General features: G+C 42.6%; 1 protein-coding gene across 5 annotated transcripts in view; it reads left to right on the top strand.

The window, feature by feature from the left end:
- The window catches only part of neo1a (neogenin 1a), a 170,367-nt gene that overhangs the window by 133,347 nt on the left and 18,520 nt on the right, over positions 1–18,500 (top strand). For 4 of the 5 annotated variants that reach the window (XM_034106964.2, XM_034106957.2, XM_034106949.2 and 1 more), the window contains exons 8-13: positions 9,858–10,092; positions 11,138–11,292; positions 13,443–13,591; positions 15,066–15,204; positions 15,637–15,686; positions 17,850–17,994. In XM_034106964.2, coding sequence (XP_033962855.1) covers positions 9,858–10,092; positions 11,138–11,292; positions 13,443–13,591; positions 15,066–15,204; positions 15,637–15,686; positions 17,850–17,994 — 873 coding nt within the window. The remainder of the gene's footprint in view (positions 1–9,857; positions 10,093–11,137; positions 11,293–13,442; positions 13,592–15,065; positions 15,205–15,636; positions 15,687–17,849; positions 17,995–18,500) is intronic. The other variant, XM_034106942.2, reaches the window with a different exon arrangement.

The raw sequence follows: 18,500 nt of genomic DNA, 5'->3' as shown, positions 1-18,500 counted from the left end.
CACATGAATCTATTGTTGTCGCTGCGTGCAGACTCGCAAGAAGAAGGGTTTTATGTAGAAATACATGTTGATGTTTTTCCCATCTAATATCAAAAGTAAAAATAGAGAAAGTTACTTTAAAGGAGGCCTCTTCTGCCCCCGTACTGCTGTCAGAGGGCTTTACTGTGGCAGCGCCCCTTGCTGGTTTCGGGAAAAGGATTCCATTTTATTATTATTCCATATAATATAATATGTAACTAGATCAGGATTGAAAGACAAAGAAACAGTTTGGGATGGCAGAGCAGCAAAAAAACAAACATCCCCTGAACACATTTTGAGACAGACACGCCACCGAAAGGGAATGGTCCCGCTAAATCTGAGCGCCACTGCTATTCCCGGTTCAAATCAAGAAGTGAGAATAGGCTGCTGAAAGACCCCTTCCCTCCAGCCAGACTCTACCCACACTGAATAAAAGCTCAGGCCCACTTCGGGGAATATGGTGTGCTCCATCATCTGCTCGCAGGGTTATGGCGGGGCCAGCAGGAGTGAATGTGTAATGTTGAGAGCATGGGAATGTGTCAGCGCAGGGCGACGCTCCATCTCTGCTGCGTCATAAGGTTACAGACAGCAGGCACCAGTACCACAAAGGGACATGTGCTACTGGGATACACATCATTGCACACACGTATGTTTACTTTTCTTTTACGGTATTGTGATTCCCTTGGTGATGACGTCACAGCGGCACAAATTAATCATATTCAATTAATGATTTTATTAAATAGTTTTCCATTGTTTGTTCAAACCGTCAATCATTATGTCAAGGCTGCTCTCACCAGCCTGACTGGCTTGGTTCCGTACTGCATCTAGGTCATATACCAGGGACCGCATACACACAGTTTGGGGGTGGATACTATGACTGACAGGAATACGTGGCTGCATCCTGCGGTGTTAATTTAGCTTTATGGGCATTTTTTCGAGCTGCAGTTTGGATTTATTTTCAAAATTGCAATTTCCAACAGTCAACATTTATATTATAATGAACATCCCTTTAAGCGTGATGCAGCAGAAACAGAGATAAGGAGTCTAAAAGCGAAAGGCTTTTGTAAACTAATAAAGTGCGACTGGGGGATAAAATTGCATCTAATAAAAACTCGCTCCACTAATCCTTTTCCATAAAAAAAAAACCCTCAATTAACGCAAAAATTTCATTTTCTTTAACAGCAACATTTTAGCTGCGGGTGCTCTAAGCATCTTAGTGACATGTCTTAACTGACAGTCTTGAGTATTATTTACTATTGGTGCGATAAGGTTGATTTGGAACAAATATGATAATGTTGTTTTATTTAGAAGATTGTAGTTATATTTACAAAAACTTGTGGTAATCAAAGAGGAATACAACAAACTAATCAGTAGCAGTTGGTGGAGAATATTAATTATATGTAAATGTGAATAAATTCCACTAAATGGAATTTGCCTCATAGCAAAATATATTGAAATTCAAATTAGGGGATAAAGTCCTGAAATGTGCATGCAGTGTCTTAACTGAAATACAAACACAGAATCTCTTTAGTGTGCATGGATAGTGATTAGTGAGTGTGTTCCCCACTGGGGGCTGGAGGGCGCTGATCAGAGGGATTGTAGCCTTAATTGATTGGGAAGAGCTGAATTGCAAACCAAATTGCTGTGTGTGTGTGTGTGTGTGTGTGTGTGTGTGTGTGTGTGTGTGTGTGTGTGTGTGTGTGTGTGTGTGTGTGTGTGTGTGTGTGTGTGTGTGTGTGTGTGTGTGTGTGTGTGTGTGTGTGTGTGTGTGTGTGTGTGTGTGTGTGTGTGTGTGTGTGTGTGTGTGTGTGTGTGTGTGTGTGTGTGTGTGTGTGTGTGTGTGTGTGTGTGTGTGTGTGTGTGTGTGTGTGTGTGTGTGTGTGTGTGTGTGTGTGTGTGTGTGTGTGTGTGTGTGTGTGTGTGTGTGTGTGTGTGTGTGTGTGTGTGTGTGTGTGTCCAGACTCACAGCTCTGGCTGAACTTTTCTATGGGTTGTATTTACTCGACCGTGGTGAAAGGCTTAGCCTTATTTAGTAATGGTCTGTCGCCTAAGTGCTAACTGCAAATGTTATGGGTGCCTATGTTGCTGTTGTTTTGCAAAGGAAAGTAAAAAAAGGTTCAAACGTACCTTTAGTGCCTGCGTCAGTGCTGTTTTTGTGAAGGTCACACTTGTTATCAACACCAGTTTTATACTGCGTACTGCGTACGTATGTGAGAGGGATCTGCCTTTCCCTGACAGTCTGTTTTACACACCCCACTAATAACACATGCCCTTTCTACAATATAACAGCAACCACCTCCAACACACACTCATCCAGGATGCCGTTGTGATGTTTTTGGACGTGGACACTCCTCTGGGTGCAGTCATTGGAAGTACCGCATGGCACACAAACATCACTTTCCCTTCACACCCTTCCCTTAGCTGCAGGCAGCTGACCCCTGTGAGTGGCACCACCAAAGCTGGAGCTTTTATCTTTCATGTTAGCAGCCGCCCCCCCCTTGTCTCCATGAGCCTCCTAGTTTCCATAAGCTAAAAGTAGACTAGTGAGTAACATCACTGCGGGACGTGGGCATCCCACTGCTTGCTCGCGCCGTGTGATAGCCGCTCCTCAGTGGGTCGAACCCAGGGAGGCTGCTTTATTGGTCGGAGTCTGATTAGCTGGCCTGTTTGTTATCAAGTCTCCCATGGGTGGTGCCGCTGCCCCCACTTCTGCAAACATACTATTTGACCTTTTCAGCCCTTTTGCTGCTTGTTCAGCTCCACTCACTTTATACACAAAATGTGGCAAGTGCATGTATACACACAATCACAGGGCTTTCACTGAAATCAATTACTTCATTCCAAGCTTGCTGTGTTCCCCTGGCAAAGGTTGAAGTGTGTGTGTGTTCCTCCAAGGTAATAAGACACAAAGGCAGGAGGTGCAGAAGAAAAACATCTTGTTTCCAGTCCTGGGCATTGGTGGCCCAGTCCTCAGGAGACGTGCAGCATCACTGGCTGTTTTGATCTGCTTGAAAGGAGAGCCCAAGACGCCAGCATTTGGAGCATGTGATGCAGAATCGTCAAAGTGGAAAGGAAAGGGGGGGGGGGGTTACATTGTATACCATAGTCGCACATCCTCATTTGCATACAGAGTCCTGGCAAGCAGCTGTTGTCCTCATGATGGTGCATGTTTCTGCGAGTGTGTGTGCGTGTTAAAGCAAGGCCTTCAGGGAAACAGAGCAATCACACCCAAATTAACTCACCAGTGGCCCACGGATCAAGTGTGTACATGTGTTTGATCGCGAAGGGACGCTGGATGTAAACACAGCGGATGATTAATTATTCATCTTCCGACCCCATTCAATTACTGCCGTCATTTCCAAATAGGGACGCTCGTTGTCCCCTACGAGATCTGTGGATCCTCTAAGGTGTTTTTCGTTGATTTGACACATTCCCACACATTTAAAACCCCTCTGCTCTGTGTTCATTTTGAGAACCCAGAGCAGGAATTGTCTCTTTTTTTTATTAAAACGAAGTTACCAGAAAGTAAATTGCTAGAGGGCCAAGAGTGAATGCAAACACAGCCATACCATCATCCCGTCCAAAAATATAGCCCATACAAATGCCTTTTTCTTGTTTCTGTCGGCCCACAGGGAATTAGAGAATGTTGATTTTGGATATGAAGAGCAAGATATATGTAACATTGAACAGACTCTGGCATTTAAGAGGAAATCACTTCAGGGTTTCAAAGAAGCAGCTTTCCGAGTCGATAAAGGAGAACACACACAGGCTTTCAGAGGTTGTAGCCGCCTGATAGATGGATGGACCATCCTTGGAAGTACAAACAACCCCCTCCATCCTACTAAAGCATTTGCTGCGTCACCACATGGCATCCAGGAGGCCCAGATCTATCAGATGGGTCCTCTCTCTCTCCACACTTTGTCTCTGCCACCACAGGAGTGTTTAGGGAGTGTGGAGACGTAAACACATCTGTGACCCACTCCAAACCTTTTCTAACCGCGCTCATGGCGTGTGCTCATTCAGGCAGAGAAGCTGAGATAGTCTTTTTTTATAATCAGAATGTTGATTTCCACACTTTTGCAGCAGCATTAACTGGCGGTAACATCAAAAGCTTAATGTCCCATTTTTCAATATTCTGTACATGACCTCACCAGCGCCGATCCATCAAAGTAATTTCTCCTAATTTGTCTGACTTTGATGTGTCCCCTCTGGCCCCGCCACCAGCATCTTCATCACAGATAAGGTGTTCCAGAAAAATATTTCAACCACTCAAGACCTAATGAGGAGAACATTCATTTTTGGGATTGCCATGTAATTCTTTTAATTTATAAAAGCTTATTTCTCGCCTGGGGAACATTACAGATTTCAAACGTTTTTTTCGATGATGGTGAATGTGCCCTAGAAAGTGATACGGAGGAATGTGGAGGGATCCTGTTTCACTTCTTTGGAGACTGACTCAAAGATTTTCGTTTTCTTTCATTGTCAGTTTTAGCCTTTGTGAGGTTTGTGTTGGACTTTAATCCCGACTGCCTCTGATTATCTCAGCGAGAGAGCGTGTGCAGTAACTGATACGCTCCCCCTATCTGATACTCGATCTCAGCCCCCTCCAGCGATAAGGTGATGGAACGGTCCAACAGTCAAATCTCTCACCTGCTATGGTGAAATTAGCAGGGTGTTATCTCCCCTTGTGGATTCATGTATTGCTTTTTATTGTTTATATAAAGGTTTTTTTTATTGATTGTAGTATTGCTTGTTAAGTACTTTGTAAGTGTTGAAAATGGTGGCCAAAATGTAGCTTATTATTGTTTTCCGACAAGAAACTCAAGAGTAACAAAAACAACCTCCACCGTCTCTCTGTCTCCACTTGAAACATTTGTCTTCTTTTTCTGAATCAGTTTGTTTTGTCGGCGCGTTAAGGAGCCGCTCAAATGTCATGAGCTGTCAGGCTTGCTCATCTTTCCATTCTTATCTAGGAAGAGAGCGAGAATAACAAGATTGTAGAGGGAGTGCATCTATGGTTGTCAGCAGTCGTTCTGAGAAGGCAGCCGATTTCCACCACATTTACGTGAGCAGTGGCAATGCGTACATTACCTCTACATTTAAACAAAGAATGTCTCTGTTTCGTGTTTCTTCAGAAGAAATCACCTTTGATGTATTTCAACCGCAAGCCCAGAGATATGCTCCCCACATGTTCTCCTCGTGCGACCGTGGCACGTTCGGATGAAGCAGAAAGAGACTTAAGCGACAGCCAGCTTTTTTGTTGGTTTTCCGAGGGCTCTGTCCAGGCTTTTGGAGTACATTGTTCATTCTTCCTTTATTATTTTCTAAGGCAGATAAAAGTGGTGACTCAGTAATGGACCATTAGCATTGTGCAGGATCTGTCTCCTATGCAGTCATCATTACTGAACCACATTAGGCATGGAAACTAGTTCTGAGGAAATCCATTTAGCAAGAGCCTGGCATGGCCTGCTGAAAAAGGATATCTGTAGTTTCAGCGCTGTGGGTGCTTCTGGCAGATATCTGCATTCAATAGATGTCTGCTCTCTTAGTGGAGGTGTATAGTCTCAGCCACTGAGGTAGGCTCTCTTATCTTTACACTCAGACCAGATGTTAGAGCCATTTTTCCTTTTGTTATTGTCTGAATGTTAGGCTTAATAATAATAATATAAATTAGATTATACTGTAAATTATCGGCTATTTTTGTGAGTCACATTATGGTTTAAATTAATTTAAGGCTCACTTATTACTTGTTATATGTGCGTCAGTATCACGTGCATGGCTATGCCTATATATGGTAGATTGATAGGACACAGCTGGGGGTGATAGACGGGGAAACGGAAAAGTCTTTTGACCGTGTTCTTTTTGTTACTTTGGAATAGTGTTAATTTCGTCAGCTATTTTTTTATTTAGTTTTAGTCTTAGTCCTGTGTTAAATTTCCTTTTTAGTTTTAGTCATATTTAGTCACCTTCATCCTGTTTTTATTTAGTCAAGTTTTAGTCGACTAAAAGTCTGAGCATTTTAGTCAAAGAAAACTAATTATTTTAGTCTACTTTTTGTCAATGAAAACTGTTGAGTCTTTTTTAGTCATCAGATTATATAGAACATTTCAGTCAAACTAGTCTAGCCAAAACCAATAATTTGTCATTTTAGTATATAAATAAATAAGATTATCTTGTCCTTATCTGATGAAAAACACAGGTTGAATGATTAAGAAGCTTTGCAGAGAGTATCTGCTCAGGTTTGTGGTGTTTGTACCAGCTGTGTTATGGCCACATTGCTTCCCTTCTGATGAAACAATGCATTCGCTTTTTTTCTCCGCCTCATTGTAGCGAAAATGGGCCCAAATATCACATCGTTTCTTTCTCCCAAGCAGTGGGTGGCTTTAGACTTTTTCGTTGTCAGTCATTTTGACGGACAGGATTGTATCAATGAATAAAGCTCATCTGATTCAACTACGATCTCCGCTGAATTGTTTGGAAACAAAGAGAGGCGCGTCAAAACCCACAACCCCGATAGAGGTGGCTATTAACTTGTAGACAAGGATCAAGACGCCACCACACCAGATGATCAAAAAACTGCTTGGCGTAACTTTACAGCTAAACTCTGGGGAGCACAACAAAGGATTGCTGGAGTTAGCAGCACAAGATAAAAGTTATGAAGCTTTAATCAGAACTTTAGTGCTACTCCAATTATTTTAATTTCAGAAAGGGCTCTTGCTTCCGGTGAATATTAAGATGAATGCTTTGCTATGCATGTCTTTGTCTTGACTGTTTTGCGTATTGGTTTCCCAGATTTATTATGCAGATCTAGAGTAACCTTCCTCGTTAAGCCTTAATGCCAGCCATTCATTACCTCTGGCACAGAGACTAATGGCACTATTAATCAGCCATGAAAAGAGCTTGGCAGAGGCAGTGGGAGGCTGACGCCTTCTTACAGTAACAGTTTTAGGCATGCAAGTACAAGACAGATTGTCAGAAGGACACCGAAAACTGCCCCGCATGTCAATTACCTACAGCTGACAAGGTGTATAAAGATAGAAACTACATCTAATGACCCTTTGCCTATCCCACAATGCATTTCTCATCAGGCTATACTATATTTCTACATCTTCACTGATTTCAGGACCATTTTTAACTGAACTGCTGTATTCCTTATTGCTTTACCCAACTGTGAAAACTTTTTCTTCCACAGCCCCACTTTCTATTTGTGTTTCTCTAAAATGCCTCGTGTATTACAGTTTTGTACGCCTTTCGGAACAAAGCCAAAGTGGAGGTTTTCTTTCTAAATGTGTCTGCACATACATGTCTGAAAGCTTGGCTCCACTTCTGTCATGCCTTCATTCCTTTGTCTCAGTCAACAAGCGGTGGCTCTACTCCACGCTAAACTAAAATAAACTCTATTTGCACACATGGGATCCCGTCCTTCTTGTATAGTATTGTATTGTAGCAATTTCAAGGAACCTTAACTTTAGAGTTGCCAAGCTGATTTCCTGTGTGTTTTATCTCGTCTTTTTACGGACCACCAAGAAAATAAATGTTTTACATGGAGGTCTAAATGCATTATTCTGCAGCTGCAACTACAAACTATAATATCACATGCCTTTATTGTGTTATTAAGTCGGTAAGAAAGTCGGTCATTTCAACGTCTGTGTTTTGGTCTGCTATTCCTCAGTTTAGCAGCAAATGCAGTCAAATATTTTGACTGCATTTTTGAAACTGTATTTATTTTCTTGATCTTTCACCCTTATTTCCTTTCTGTGTAGACCATTCCCAACATTACATTTAGCGTTTGACTTTGTTTGTTTTGATAGTGTTTTAACGTGTTTTATGTGTTTATTTTGTCTGGAAATTAGTCTCCAATAGTAATTTGTGACAGTATCTGCTGTGTATTCTCGCCACCTATAATAGTGTGTGTGTGTGTGTGTGTGTGTGTGTGTGTGTGTGGGTGTGTGTGTGTGTGTGTGTGTGTGTGTGTGTGTGTGTGTGTGTGTGTGTGTGTGTGTGTGTGTGTGTGTGTGTGTGTGTGTGTGTGTGTGTGTGTGTGTGTGTGTGTGTGTGTGTGTGTGTGTTGTGTGTGTGTGTGTGTGTGTGTGTGTGTGTGTGTGTGTGTGTGTGTGTGTGTGTGTGTGTGTGTGTGTGTGTGTGTGTGTGTGTGTGTGTGTGTGTGTGGCTTTAAGGTTGTTTTAGGTTGTTGGGTGACTAGTCCTATCCCTTTATGAACATTAATCGCCCGACCTTTTCCTACAAAAAATACAGACAAGTGTTTGCCAACCTGTGGAATAATCTCGACTGGCCATCAGTCACCTGAATCCATCTGATTCCTGCTTGCCAAAAACCTGACTGAAGGCGGCCTGGAGATATTGAGTGTCTGCTCATATCTGCTGTAGCCTCTGCCAGACATCGACTTTGCAACCAAACCTCATAAAAGAGGAATTGATTTTGTTTTAGGTTTGTGTCAAATAATCTGAAATGAAATATTATAGTCAGCACCTTTACCTCATAAATCATTGTTTGATTTCAAATGCAAGGTGCTGAAGTACAGAGCCAACACAACTCAAAAGGTGTCATTTGCCAAAGACTGCACTTGAAAACAAACACACACACACACACACACACACACACACACACACACACACACACACACACACACACGTAAACTTATATAGAAAGGAACACTGTGACATTAATATAAAATTAACACTCCTTCAGAGGTTTGCGTTATTGATCACAGTGTGTGCGCAATGGCAAGGGAAAAGTGTACGTGGACCAAAATAGCAGCAATTGCTTCATATCATCCAATCACAGAAGTCAGTGAACTGGGAATTTGAAATGTAAACAAATATTGAGAGCTGGGTTAGTGGTTAGCTCACTTGCAACAACAGACAAATAGGCCAGCGGTCACTTTGTTTTCAAAACAATTTCACCAATAATAATACACCGTTTGCACACTGCACTTTTCCTGCTCCTTCTCTGTATTTTAGCCTTGCCCTCCTGTCAATTTCCTTGACCCGCAACAAATGGAAATGTCATCCAGACTGACATTCTTTCCGTATGCTTTCGTTTCGCCCACTTGCCAGGCAAATGGAAAGCAGATCTGGCTCAGTCTGACCGCAGATTGTTCCTCCAAAATAAAACAACCACCAAATGAAATCACAAACATTTCTGTGGCTAGCCTGTGGAATGTGGCGGAAAAAGTGTATAAAAAGTATCATCTGGGGTGTTAGTTGAGAGAATTTAGACTTCAGAATAAACTTTATTGTTAGACTTGAGTTGTTTTACTGTGTCTGAACAAATATGTTTAATTCCCTGAACATATGGTTTTCTTGTGTGCATTTGGAAGGTGTCTTTGTCCCATTCATACAAACTCTACCTGTGTATGCCAGTTTTTAGTTATAAACTTGCTAACCAATCATTTTTAATCACAAATGATTGGCGGAAAAGCCGTCTTTTTAGATGTTAAATGTTTAACGCTATGTTCTGCTCGCACTACCCTTACATTAGAGAGCTGTGTGTAGATCCGCATGTGTAGTCCCCCTTGTATTGTGCTTTATTTGTCAGCTGTGTGAGTGTAGTAGAAGTGTTTTATTTCTGTGGTTCCTTGTCACGCCAAAAGGCAGTTTTTGTTACGTTGTTGTTATTTTGTTTTTTCTTCTTTTTTTGTTTCCTTCCTTTCTTTCGTTTCACTGTCATTTCCATTTCAACCCCTTTCCTCTCCTCGACCCGATCCTTTTCGGGCGCCTCTGCGTGACTTTTCTCTCTCCCACACTGCCACTCCCTCCTGCCCCTCCCTGTCTCGCTGCACCCAAACCTCCCTCCACCCTCCTCCTCCAAACCCAAAGATGTAGCCCTGCCCTCTTTCCCCCCCCCCTCACTGACTCCTAACACTACTGACCATGTAACGCCAGGCTCCAGAGGTGTAGCCGGTCCAGCGGGGCCCTCCCCCTCCGCCCCTCGAGACGTCGTGGCTTCGCTGGTCTCCACTCGCTTCATCAAGCTGACCTGGCGCCCGCCAGCCGAACCTCACGGAGACGAGTTAACCTACTCTGTGTTCTACAGCCAGGAGGGCACCAGCAGGTAGTACACACACTAAACTGTAGTACTGCCAGGAGGGTACTAATACACACATTACTGCTGCAGACGGCAGGGCATCATGCATACCAGACCACTCTGGAAATGCCTAATTAAAGCACTTATCATAGCAGTAAATGTTAATTAATTAAAAACAAACTTCCTTCCTCAAAGGATTACCTTTTTTTACATTCAAGTATAAACAAAACAATTCAGTCCAAACACTCTTTTTAAGCGGCTCTGTGATTATTTCCCCCAGCGTGTTGTGGAGAGGATTTACTGGGTATGATTCAGGAGGAAATTAAAGAAGCTGAGAGGATTTTCCACAATTACTCTTCAGCATTTTGGCTACGTTTTATGTTGTCCCTATGCATGGCTGCAAGTCATTCTCAGAAGTGGCCTAATACATAAGAAGTGTTTACTCTGAGCTACAGTTACAGATGTAAATACATATATAAGTATCTATCCGGATACATGGATGGTACAAATAATGTTTACACTAACCACATGTGCCATTTGCCTCAAACAAACAAATGGTTTCTGCTGTAGAGACAGATGAGTGCTAATATGCTCATCATTATTCAATTACTTGATTGATTGATTAGTTAATAGACAGAATAATGAGTCATTTATCAAACATTAGCTGTTTTCTGCTTTCCAAGTCTAAGGATTTTCTTTTAAATACAATCAAAGATTATATCATTCATGTAGTACCCAACACTATTCATCTGTAAACTTAAAATGTGTTTTTACACTCTTAAATGTATGAATTCACAAGAGTTAAAATGTTCTGTGTGTGTGTGTGTGTGTGTGTGTGTGTGTGTGTGTGTGTGTGTGTGTGTGTGTGTGTGTGTGTGTGTGTGTGTGTGTGTGTGTGTGTGTGTGTGTGTGTGTGTGTGTGTGTGTGTGTGTGTGTGTGTGTGTGTGTGTGTGTGTGTGTGTGTGTGTGTGTGTGTGTGTGTGTGTGTGTGTGTGTGTGTGTGTGTGTGTGTGTGTGTGTGTGTGTGTGTGTGTGTGTGTGTGTGTGTGTGTGTGTGTGTGTGTCCATCAGGGAGCGGGTAGTGAATACCAGCCGCCCCGGGGAGATGCAGGTCACCATCCAGAACCTCATGCCAGACTCCAAATATCGCTTCAGGGTTGTGGCCCATAACAGCAACGGGCAGGGAGAGAGCTCTGCAGCGCTCAAAGTGGCCACCCAGGCTGAAGGTAAAGACACACACGGTCATTTATATGTGTTCAGTAAACAGGAAACATAAACATAAAGGCAGTTGGTTGGGAGCATGCTCACACTGGCACACTGATGCAAACAGGATGCACTCAAACGAAGCTCACAAATGTGCAAATAAACATTCACACAAACAAATATTCACTCACATACAGCAACAACACACACACACACACACGGGCAGTCTGGTGTTGTGTGTTAAGGCAGACCATCCACACCAGAGGAATACAGCGTTTTATAAGCCTCTTCATATTCATGCCCCAACATTTCCTATAATCCCTGTGTGTGTTGCTTTGAACCTGGCCTACCTGAGCAGGGAATGTTTGAAATTAGTATTCCAGTCTTTTATCTGAAACACTTTCCTCTGCCGGTCTGCACAGAGATGCTGTACAGAAGCTCATTAGGATGTTTAAAGTGGAGGACACACACAAGTTCTTGAGGAGAGAGGGGTTCTTCTTTTCTCTTTGTGTCTGGGCGTGTAATCCTTCCCATGGCTGCTGCCGTTTCACCCACATTTAAAAGTGCCGTAAAGGGGGTTTCCCAGCACACTGTCAGGGTGGACATCCCCCACCTCTGGGCTCAGCCGCAGCTCAGTCACTGTCACTTTGTAGGTCAGCTGCCGTTACTCTACCTGTGTCCTTGGTTGGAGGGCGGACGGATCGACACACAGATACACACACACACACTGCACGTTAATGCCTAGACACCCGTGGGGATAGCAGTGAGGGCGGGCTGTACCTGGGCAGTATATCTCTGTCGTGTGCGTTCACTTTTAGTGTGAGAACATGCTACGAATGGGAGCTTAAACTCTTGACCTGCACCTAAGTGCCAGGTGTGTGCACACATCTCTGCAGCTGCACCGTGTCACCTCTCCACAGAAACTTGACACACACACACACACACACACACACACACACACACACACACACACACACACAGACACACTCAAAGGGGAGCTTCTGTCTTCAATATCAGATATTTAAGGTACAGACACATATCTCTTTCTGTGTGACTTTAACCTTATAGTCAATGTTTAATTTAAAATCTAATTTGGGACAGTACAAAGACAACAGGAAATGACACCACTGTCCATATACTCTCCGAGTTTCTCTGCAGTACTGGAACCAGCTGCTTACGAGGTTGATTCCCATCCTCCTTACATTATTATTGAGTTTTTAAACTACCAAAAAACAAAGATGACTTTTTACCTTTTAAACTAGCCAAATTAACTCTTACATGTTTTATATCTTGTTTGATCATATCTGTATGTTTCTCACATTTGAGGTACTTCTTGGTGGTAGCAGCATGTCACAACCTTTTAGGGACGTGATGGATATTTGTTTTATGTTAGCTCTATCTGCCAGCAAACTGGAAATGAAATAAGATATTTGCTTGGATGTTAAAGTGCTAATTGTCTGCTATAATTTAAAAGTGTTTAGATTTGCCCCAGTGTAGGAATAATAGCCGAGTAGTTTAATTCACACTCCCCTAATCTAAGTGGAAGTAAAGAAATCTGAGACGTTAATGTTTGTGTTCTCATTAGTTTTTTTAAGATGTCAGATCCTTTCAAAAGTTTAAAAGATATAATCTTCGCTGCAAAATTAACACAGTGCCAAGTTTAAAGCCTCTACTTTAAGATGTTGAACCACATTCCTCAACAAGATTTACATATCTGCCCTTTTCTATTTATTTCACAAGACATATAACTGATACACAGACACTAATCCTTCCCCTTATTTTGAATAACTACACGTAGTTAGATAAACAGTCAAGCGTACTGAATATTAGCCTGAGGCAAATGTTGGTGTAATGCTTGATGCACATTGATGTTTTTGTTGAGGTGCACCTTCAGTTTGTTTGTCATGGCAATAACAAGAAAATCTACATGGCTGTCAGCCCAGTCCGGGGGGAATCGCTCTCCTCGGAGCCGTCTCAGCTCTAGCGCACACAGGGAATTGAGGCTTTAGAGGAGCCAACAATGTGTTTCTGGCAGCATAAAATGGACATGCTAAAGTGAGCTCCTGTTTTCCAGATGCATACAAATGCATAAGACAAATGGAGAGGGCTCAAGATAAAACAAAACACAATTGTCATGTTTGATTGTTTTCTAATCTCTGCTCTCCTGCTTCAGTTCAAGTGCCCGGTCCTGCTCCGAACCTGCAGGCAGTGTCCAACACGCCCACCTCCGTCTCTCTGAGCTGGGACAAACCCATCACTGGCAACGGAGAGATGCTCACCTACAAGGTGTTCTACACAGACAAAAGCTTTGACAACGAACAGGTAGGAAACTGTCTTCACTCACTCAGATATAATGTGTGATAGCAGAAAGGGATCTGAGACAAGTTTGTTTTACACTTTTCAAAGAGTAGTTACAAAGTGCTGCACACAGAACAACAGATGTAGAAACAAGACAATAAAAGGCTTGATGGAAAAAATATATAAATAAAAATAATCCAGAAATCAGATAAAACATGTAAAATCTAGATATCATTTCAGATATAATGTACTACTTTTTTAAAGGACTTTAAACGGGTGTAGTATTTCCTGCATTACATTTTTTCCTTGTGTTTTTCCTTCTTTTTATTGATTTCATATTGTTAAAAGTTGGATAGTTTCAGTGAACATCATTGTCTCATGTCTTGTACCTTGTAAGAGGAGAGGTACTTCCTGTAGCTGCTGCTTGCTTTTGCGGGGTTCAGTAGATAAAAGAATTTCACTTCCTTGCCTAATGTAAATTGTGATGAGGTAAGGCGTTCCTAATCATTAGCTTAAAGACTCTTTGTGCTGCTTTTTGGCTATATTCTTGATTATGCATCTCACACAAAATGCTTATTGTGCAAAAAAAAAGGAAATATGATTCACCGAGTTGTTCTCTGCAGGTCTAACTCCGTCACAGGAGTGGAATCCAGATGCTTAGATATTAAGTCAGCCCCAGCAGTAGCGGTGTGCAAGCCAGCGAGGCATTAAAAAGCCTTTAATATGATAATGGATGAAACGTCATCCAGCGTACTGAGTAATGACGCTTCAGTTCCCTCGAGAAGAGAGCCAGAGATGAGGTGAAAAAGGCAAGAGATTAAGAGAGGGGTGGAAAGAAAGAGGTGAAGGAATGAGATGGAGCACAGATGAAGATAGAAAGACACAGTGCTGAAAGGAGATGAAATATTAAAGGACAGGGGGTAGTCGGGGACAACCTGTGATGCCTCTTCCAAGGTGAAGTGCTCACAAGCGATCATATGCCTCGAGGTCAGAGGTTGGGATTGAAGCGATTCGGAAGCAAGATTTGATTTCCACCAAGTCTCCGCCTTTCTACTCCAAATGTCATAAGCGGAGAGACGAATGTAAATTGGCCTGAAGTAGAGTTTTGATCACACAGAGCATAAGTTGTTTCTCTGCCTTGGATGTTATTTATACACACAGAATCACAAACTGAGATATTGGTGTCATGAAAGGATGAACACAGGAGGCAACACATGTGTAGCTTTGCCACATCCTAGGCTGTTAGCCCTATTGGAACTGGTATTATTTACTCATGTGTGTGCCAATATCAAACTTGAAAGCTAAAATTACACAATTCTGAAAATGTTGTTGGTATAGAACTAGTCAAATTAATGTGTGGTTTTGTCTTTATTTCATATGTTCTATTTAGCACAGTCACCTAAGAAGATATATTTGTATTAATTCATATTTATAAATTGTTATATTTTTAGTATATTCAAACAAACTTTCTTCTCTTTCCTCCCTCCTTTTCTTTCAGGACGTTGACGTTGACATTCAGTCCTACACCATGACAGGCCTGAAGAAGAACACAGAGTACAGTTTCCGTGTGGTGGCCAACAACAAGCACGGGCCGGGGGTCTCCACCGACGATGTGGCCGTTCGCACGCTGTCTGATGGTCAGTATCTTAATGGAGAGAGCCTCTAACAAGACTGCCTTTGGTTTGCGACATGTCCTGATTGACGTTAACATCCTGGTCTGTGTGTCAAATGTCATGGATGGCTATAAATTAGAGTAATCTGCAGTATGCTAGATACATCTTTACAGTGAACTGTTCATTTTCAGTAGATTAGAGCTGTGATTAACCAATTAGTTTATAAGCAATTAACCTGAATAATGTTCTACATGAATCAATTAATCCGTTAGTCTGTCCATTTTGGAAAACATGATGAATCCAAGTTGATGCTTTCAAATGGAATCAGAGCAACACTCAACCTATCTGTTTTACTGTCACATAAGGCAAAGACAAGCAGCTTATTTAAAAATAGAATTTGTGTTAATCACCCGCTAATTAAAATACTCACCCTCAGTGTTTTCTTTTGTTTCACAGTACCCAGTGCTCCTCCTCAAAACCTCACCCTGGAGGTTCAGAACTCAAAAGTAAGACACAGTTTGCATGAAGTGTAACCAGTCTAGATTGTTCCCTTCTCTTATTGACGTCTTAAAAGCTTTCACGCATGTTGTACAGACTCCCTCAGATGCCAACATAAAAATGCACCTAAACTGCCTGCAGCTTGACTGAGCTTCGGTCCACGGTGTATGCAGCCGCATCACAAAATCCACACTCACGCGCACACACACACACACACACACACACACACACACACACACAGTTGAACAAATACAGAACGTAGCCTGAAGGCTAGCACACCGTTGTTCCTCTGTGTGATCAGCCGTGTCACTGGCCTGTTGCCCCAGCTGGTTAAGATGGAGTGTGAACCCTCATCGATCCTCTCATCGGCAGGAGAGCCGTCTGTCAGAAGGTTGTATCCTCTGGATCACTCTCCCTCTGTACAGTATCTGGCCTGCAGTCATTTCCCAGTTAAAATATATGTTTTGGTGGCTTTTGACCGACAAATCTATGCTAAATGTGATGCTATGTGCAAAGCTAACGTAGTGACAGCCATTTCAACCTGTTGGTTAGCATGTTTTTAGGTTAAATTCAATACATTCACAATAGATTCCTTGGGAGAGTAGTGTTCAGGCTTCACAGCTCTGGATTCAGACCGGAAACTGACCTCAGCTGGAGGTCTCTTCAACCATTTGATCTTCAGACAGAGAGCTGCAGGCATGTTGTGTATTTCCACTTGAATAATGGATTACATTTGATTTTTAAAGAGTTTCTCACTCATGACATGAGACAGCAAGTACAAACAGAAGTGAAGGAGATGCTGAAAACGGTGAGCTGCATGCATTGGCTACAAAAGCAGCAGCCAGCGCTTTTAGCCCTTCAATGCAGAACCAGAATTACAGAAAACTGTCGTTGAAACTAGAAAAGGAAACTGGTAGAGAATCCTATCGCACACTTCCAGCTTGAGCAAGAACCGGCCACCCATGCTGAGGGATACTCAGCTGAGATTAATTGGAGAGAAAACCCTCATGCTAATGTTAAGAGTAAAAATGAGAAAGAGCCGCTCTGTGGGAACGATAGGGATTGTATTTCTGAATGGCTAGTGTACGTCCAGCTGTCCCCTCCCAATTACACACAGACAAACCCCTTCAAAGCTGCAAAACAAACATCTGGCATCATTTATTCCCAAGCATTATTGAAATTAGTTCATCTAATATTTTCTCTTTGTTGTCATTGTGTTTAATTCTGAATGTAAACAGTCATTAAGTCAACAATCCTGGTGCGAGTGTATAGATGCAAATCATTTATGCAATTAGCTTTTTCGATACGCCCAGCCAAATGGAACCAATGAATTAACATGTATTATTTATTGAGCCTCCTCGTTGGCCCTTGTCAAGCTGAACGGCACATCTTCACCCCGCAAGGCAACCCGAGAACATTGTCTTGATGATCTTCTTCTGCACCTTTTCCCTGTGAATTTTCCACAAGTCAATTAAAAAGGTGTCCATGACTATGGAGAACAAGGGGGAGATGAGGAGTTGGGACTGAAAGTGTAAGAACAAAAGTGGAATAATTGAACACACTTAACACAAATGTAATTTGCTCAACTCCCTTGACTTGGCTGCGGAGGAACTCCTGTGTGTGTGCCCTCCACATGTATTCAGGCGTTTGTGCATCAGTGTGACAGTGAGAAAGCGTTAATTAACTCTTCTCCCACAGAGGGCTACCCCCCACCCATCTCTTTAAATACACACACAAAAGCTCAGATTCATGAATCCCTCGACAGCGTTTGCTCGCCAGCCTGCGTTCCTCTCTCTGCCTTCTCTGCAGGGTTAACCTGACGAATGTTACACATGCACACCCCACTCATCAGGACACCTCCCTCTATTATTCATGTGTGTATTCCTTCCTAATGCGTCAATCTGCGCTGCGTCACCCTTGCTCAGAGGGATGTTTGTTTTAACACGGCCCTCCCATTTCCACAGTCAGGGGGAGAGGCGGGAGGGACCTTGTGTTTCTGGCCAACAGAACAGTAAACCTGCAGAGTTACGTTTACACAAATGTCTGTGCCAAAGTGTGTGTGGGAAGGTGTGATGCTAAACAATGAGGTCACCTTCACAGCTGCAGGCTCAAAACCAGACATGTCCACATACGCAGGTTTAAGTTTAATCCACCTTTTTGTCCTCCTTCAGAGCATCATGCTTCGGTGGAACCCCCCACCCCTTAGTGACCAGAATGGGGAGATCACCGGCTACAAGATCAGATACCGGAAAGGTTCCCGTCGGAGTGAAGCAGCCGAGACCACCGGAGGCACCCAGCTGAACAAGATCATTGATGGTAATAGACACTGGCTTGGCTCAACTATAGTTGCTGACGTCAACATTACACTACCTGCTGTAGCATCGCCCTCACATGTTCACAACATTTTGGATTTGTTGTTTTAACTTTTTTTGATTGACTCAATTCTCGTTTAACAGCTTTGCAAGTTGCTGTGAATGTGTTGCATTTATAACTGTATTTTGTATTGAAGCTAGTTAGCTCCCGTTACAACGAGCACTTTACATGTTTGTTTAGAGATGGAGAGCAGTTCACACATATCATATAAATGCATTTTAAATGCATCCTAGTTAACAATGTTTCCTTTGCTGCTCATATCTGGGGTTATCTGGGTCCACACTTGGATTTAGAGCTGTCCACTGAGTGTGTGTTTGATGCTGGGTGTGATCAGGGCTGAGAGGGCGTCCACCCCGAGAGCGAGGGGGGGGTTATTTTGACTTGAGCCGTCCCTTATAGATACTGTCTTTTTACGTTAGTGAGCCGGATCATTTGGCTCGGCTCTCTTA

Source organism: Pseudochaenichthys georgianus, chromosome 3, assembly GCF_902827115.2.
Source record: "Pseudochaenichthys georgianus chromosome 3, fPseGeo1.2, whole genome shotgun sequence".
NCBI lineage: Eukaryota > Metazoa > Chordata > Actinopteri > Perciformes > Channichthyidae > Pseudochaenichthys > Pseudochaenichthys georgianus.
Note: the sequence above shows the minus strand (reverse complement) of the source record. Positions and strands in the feature narration are given on the sequence as shown.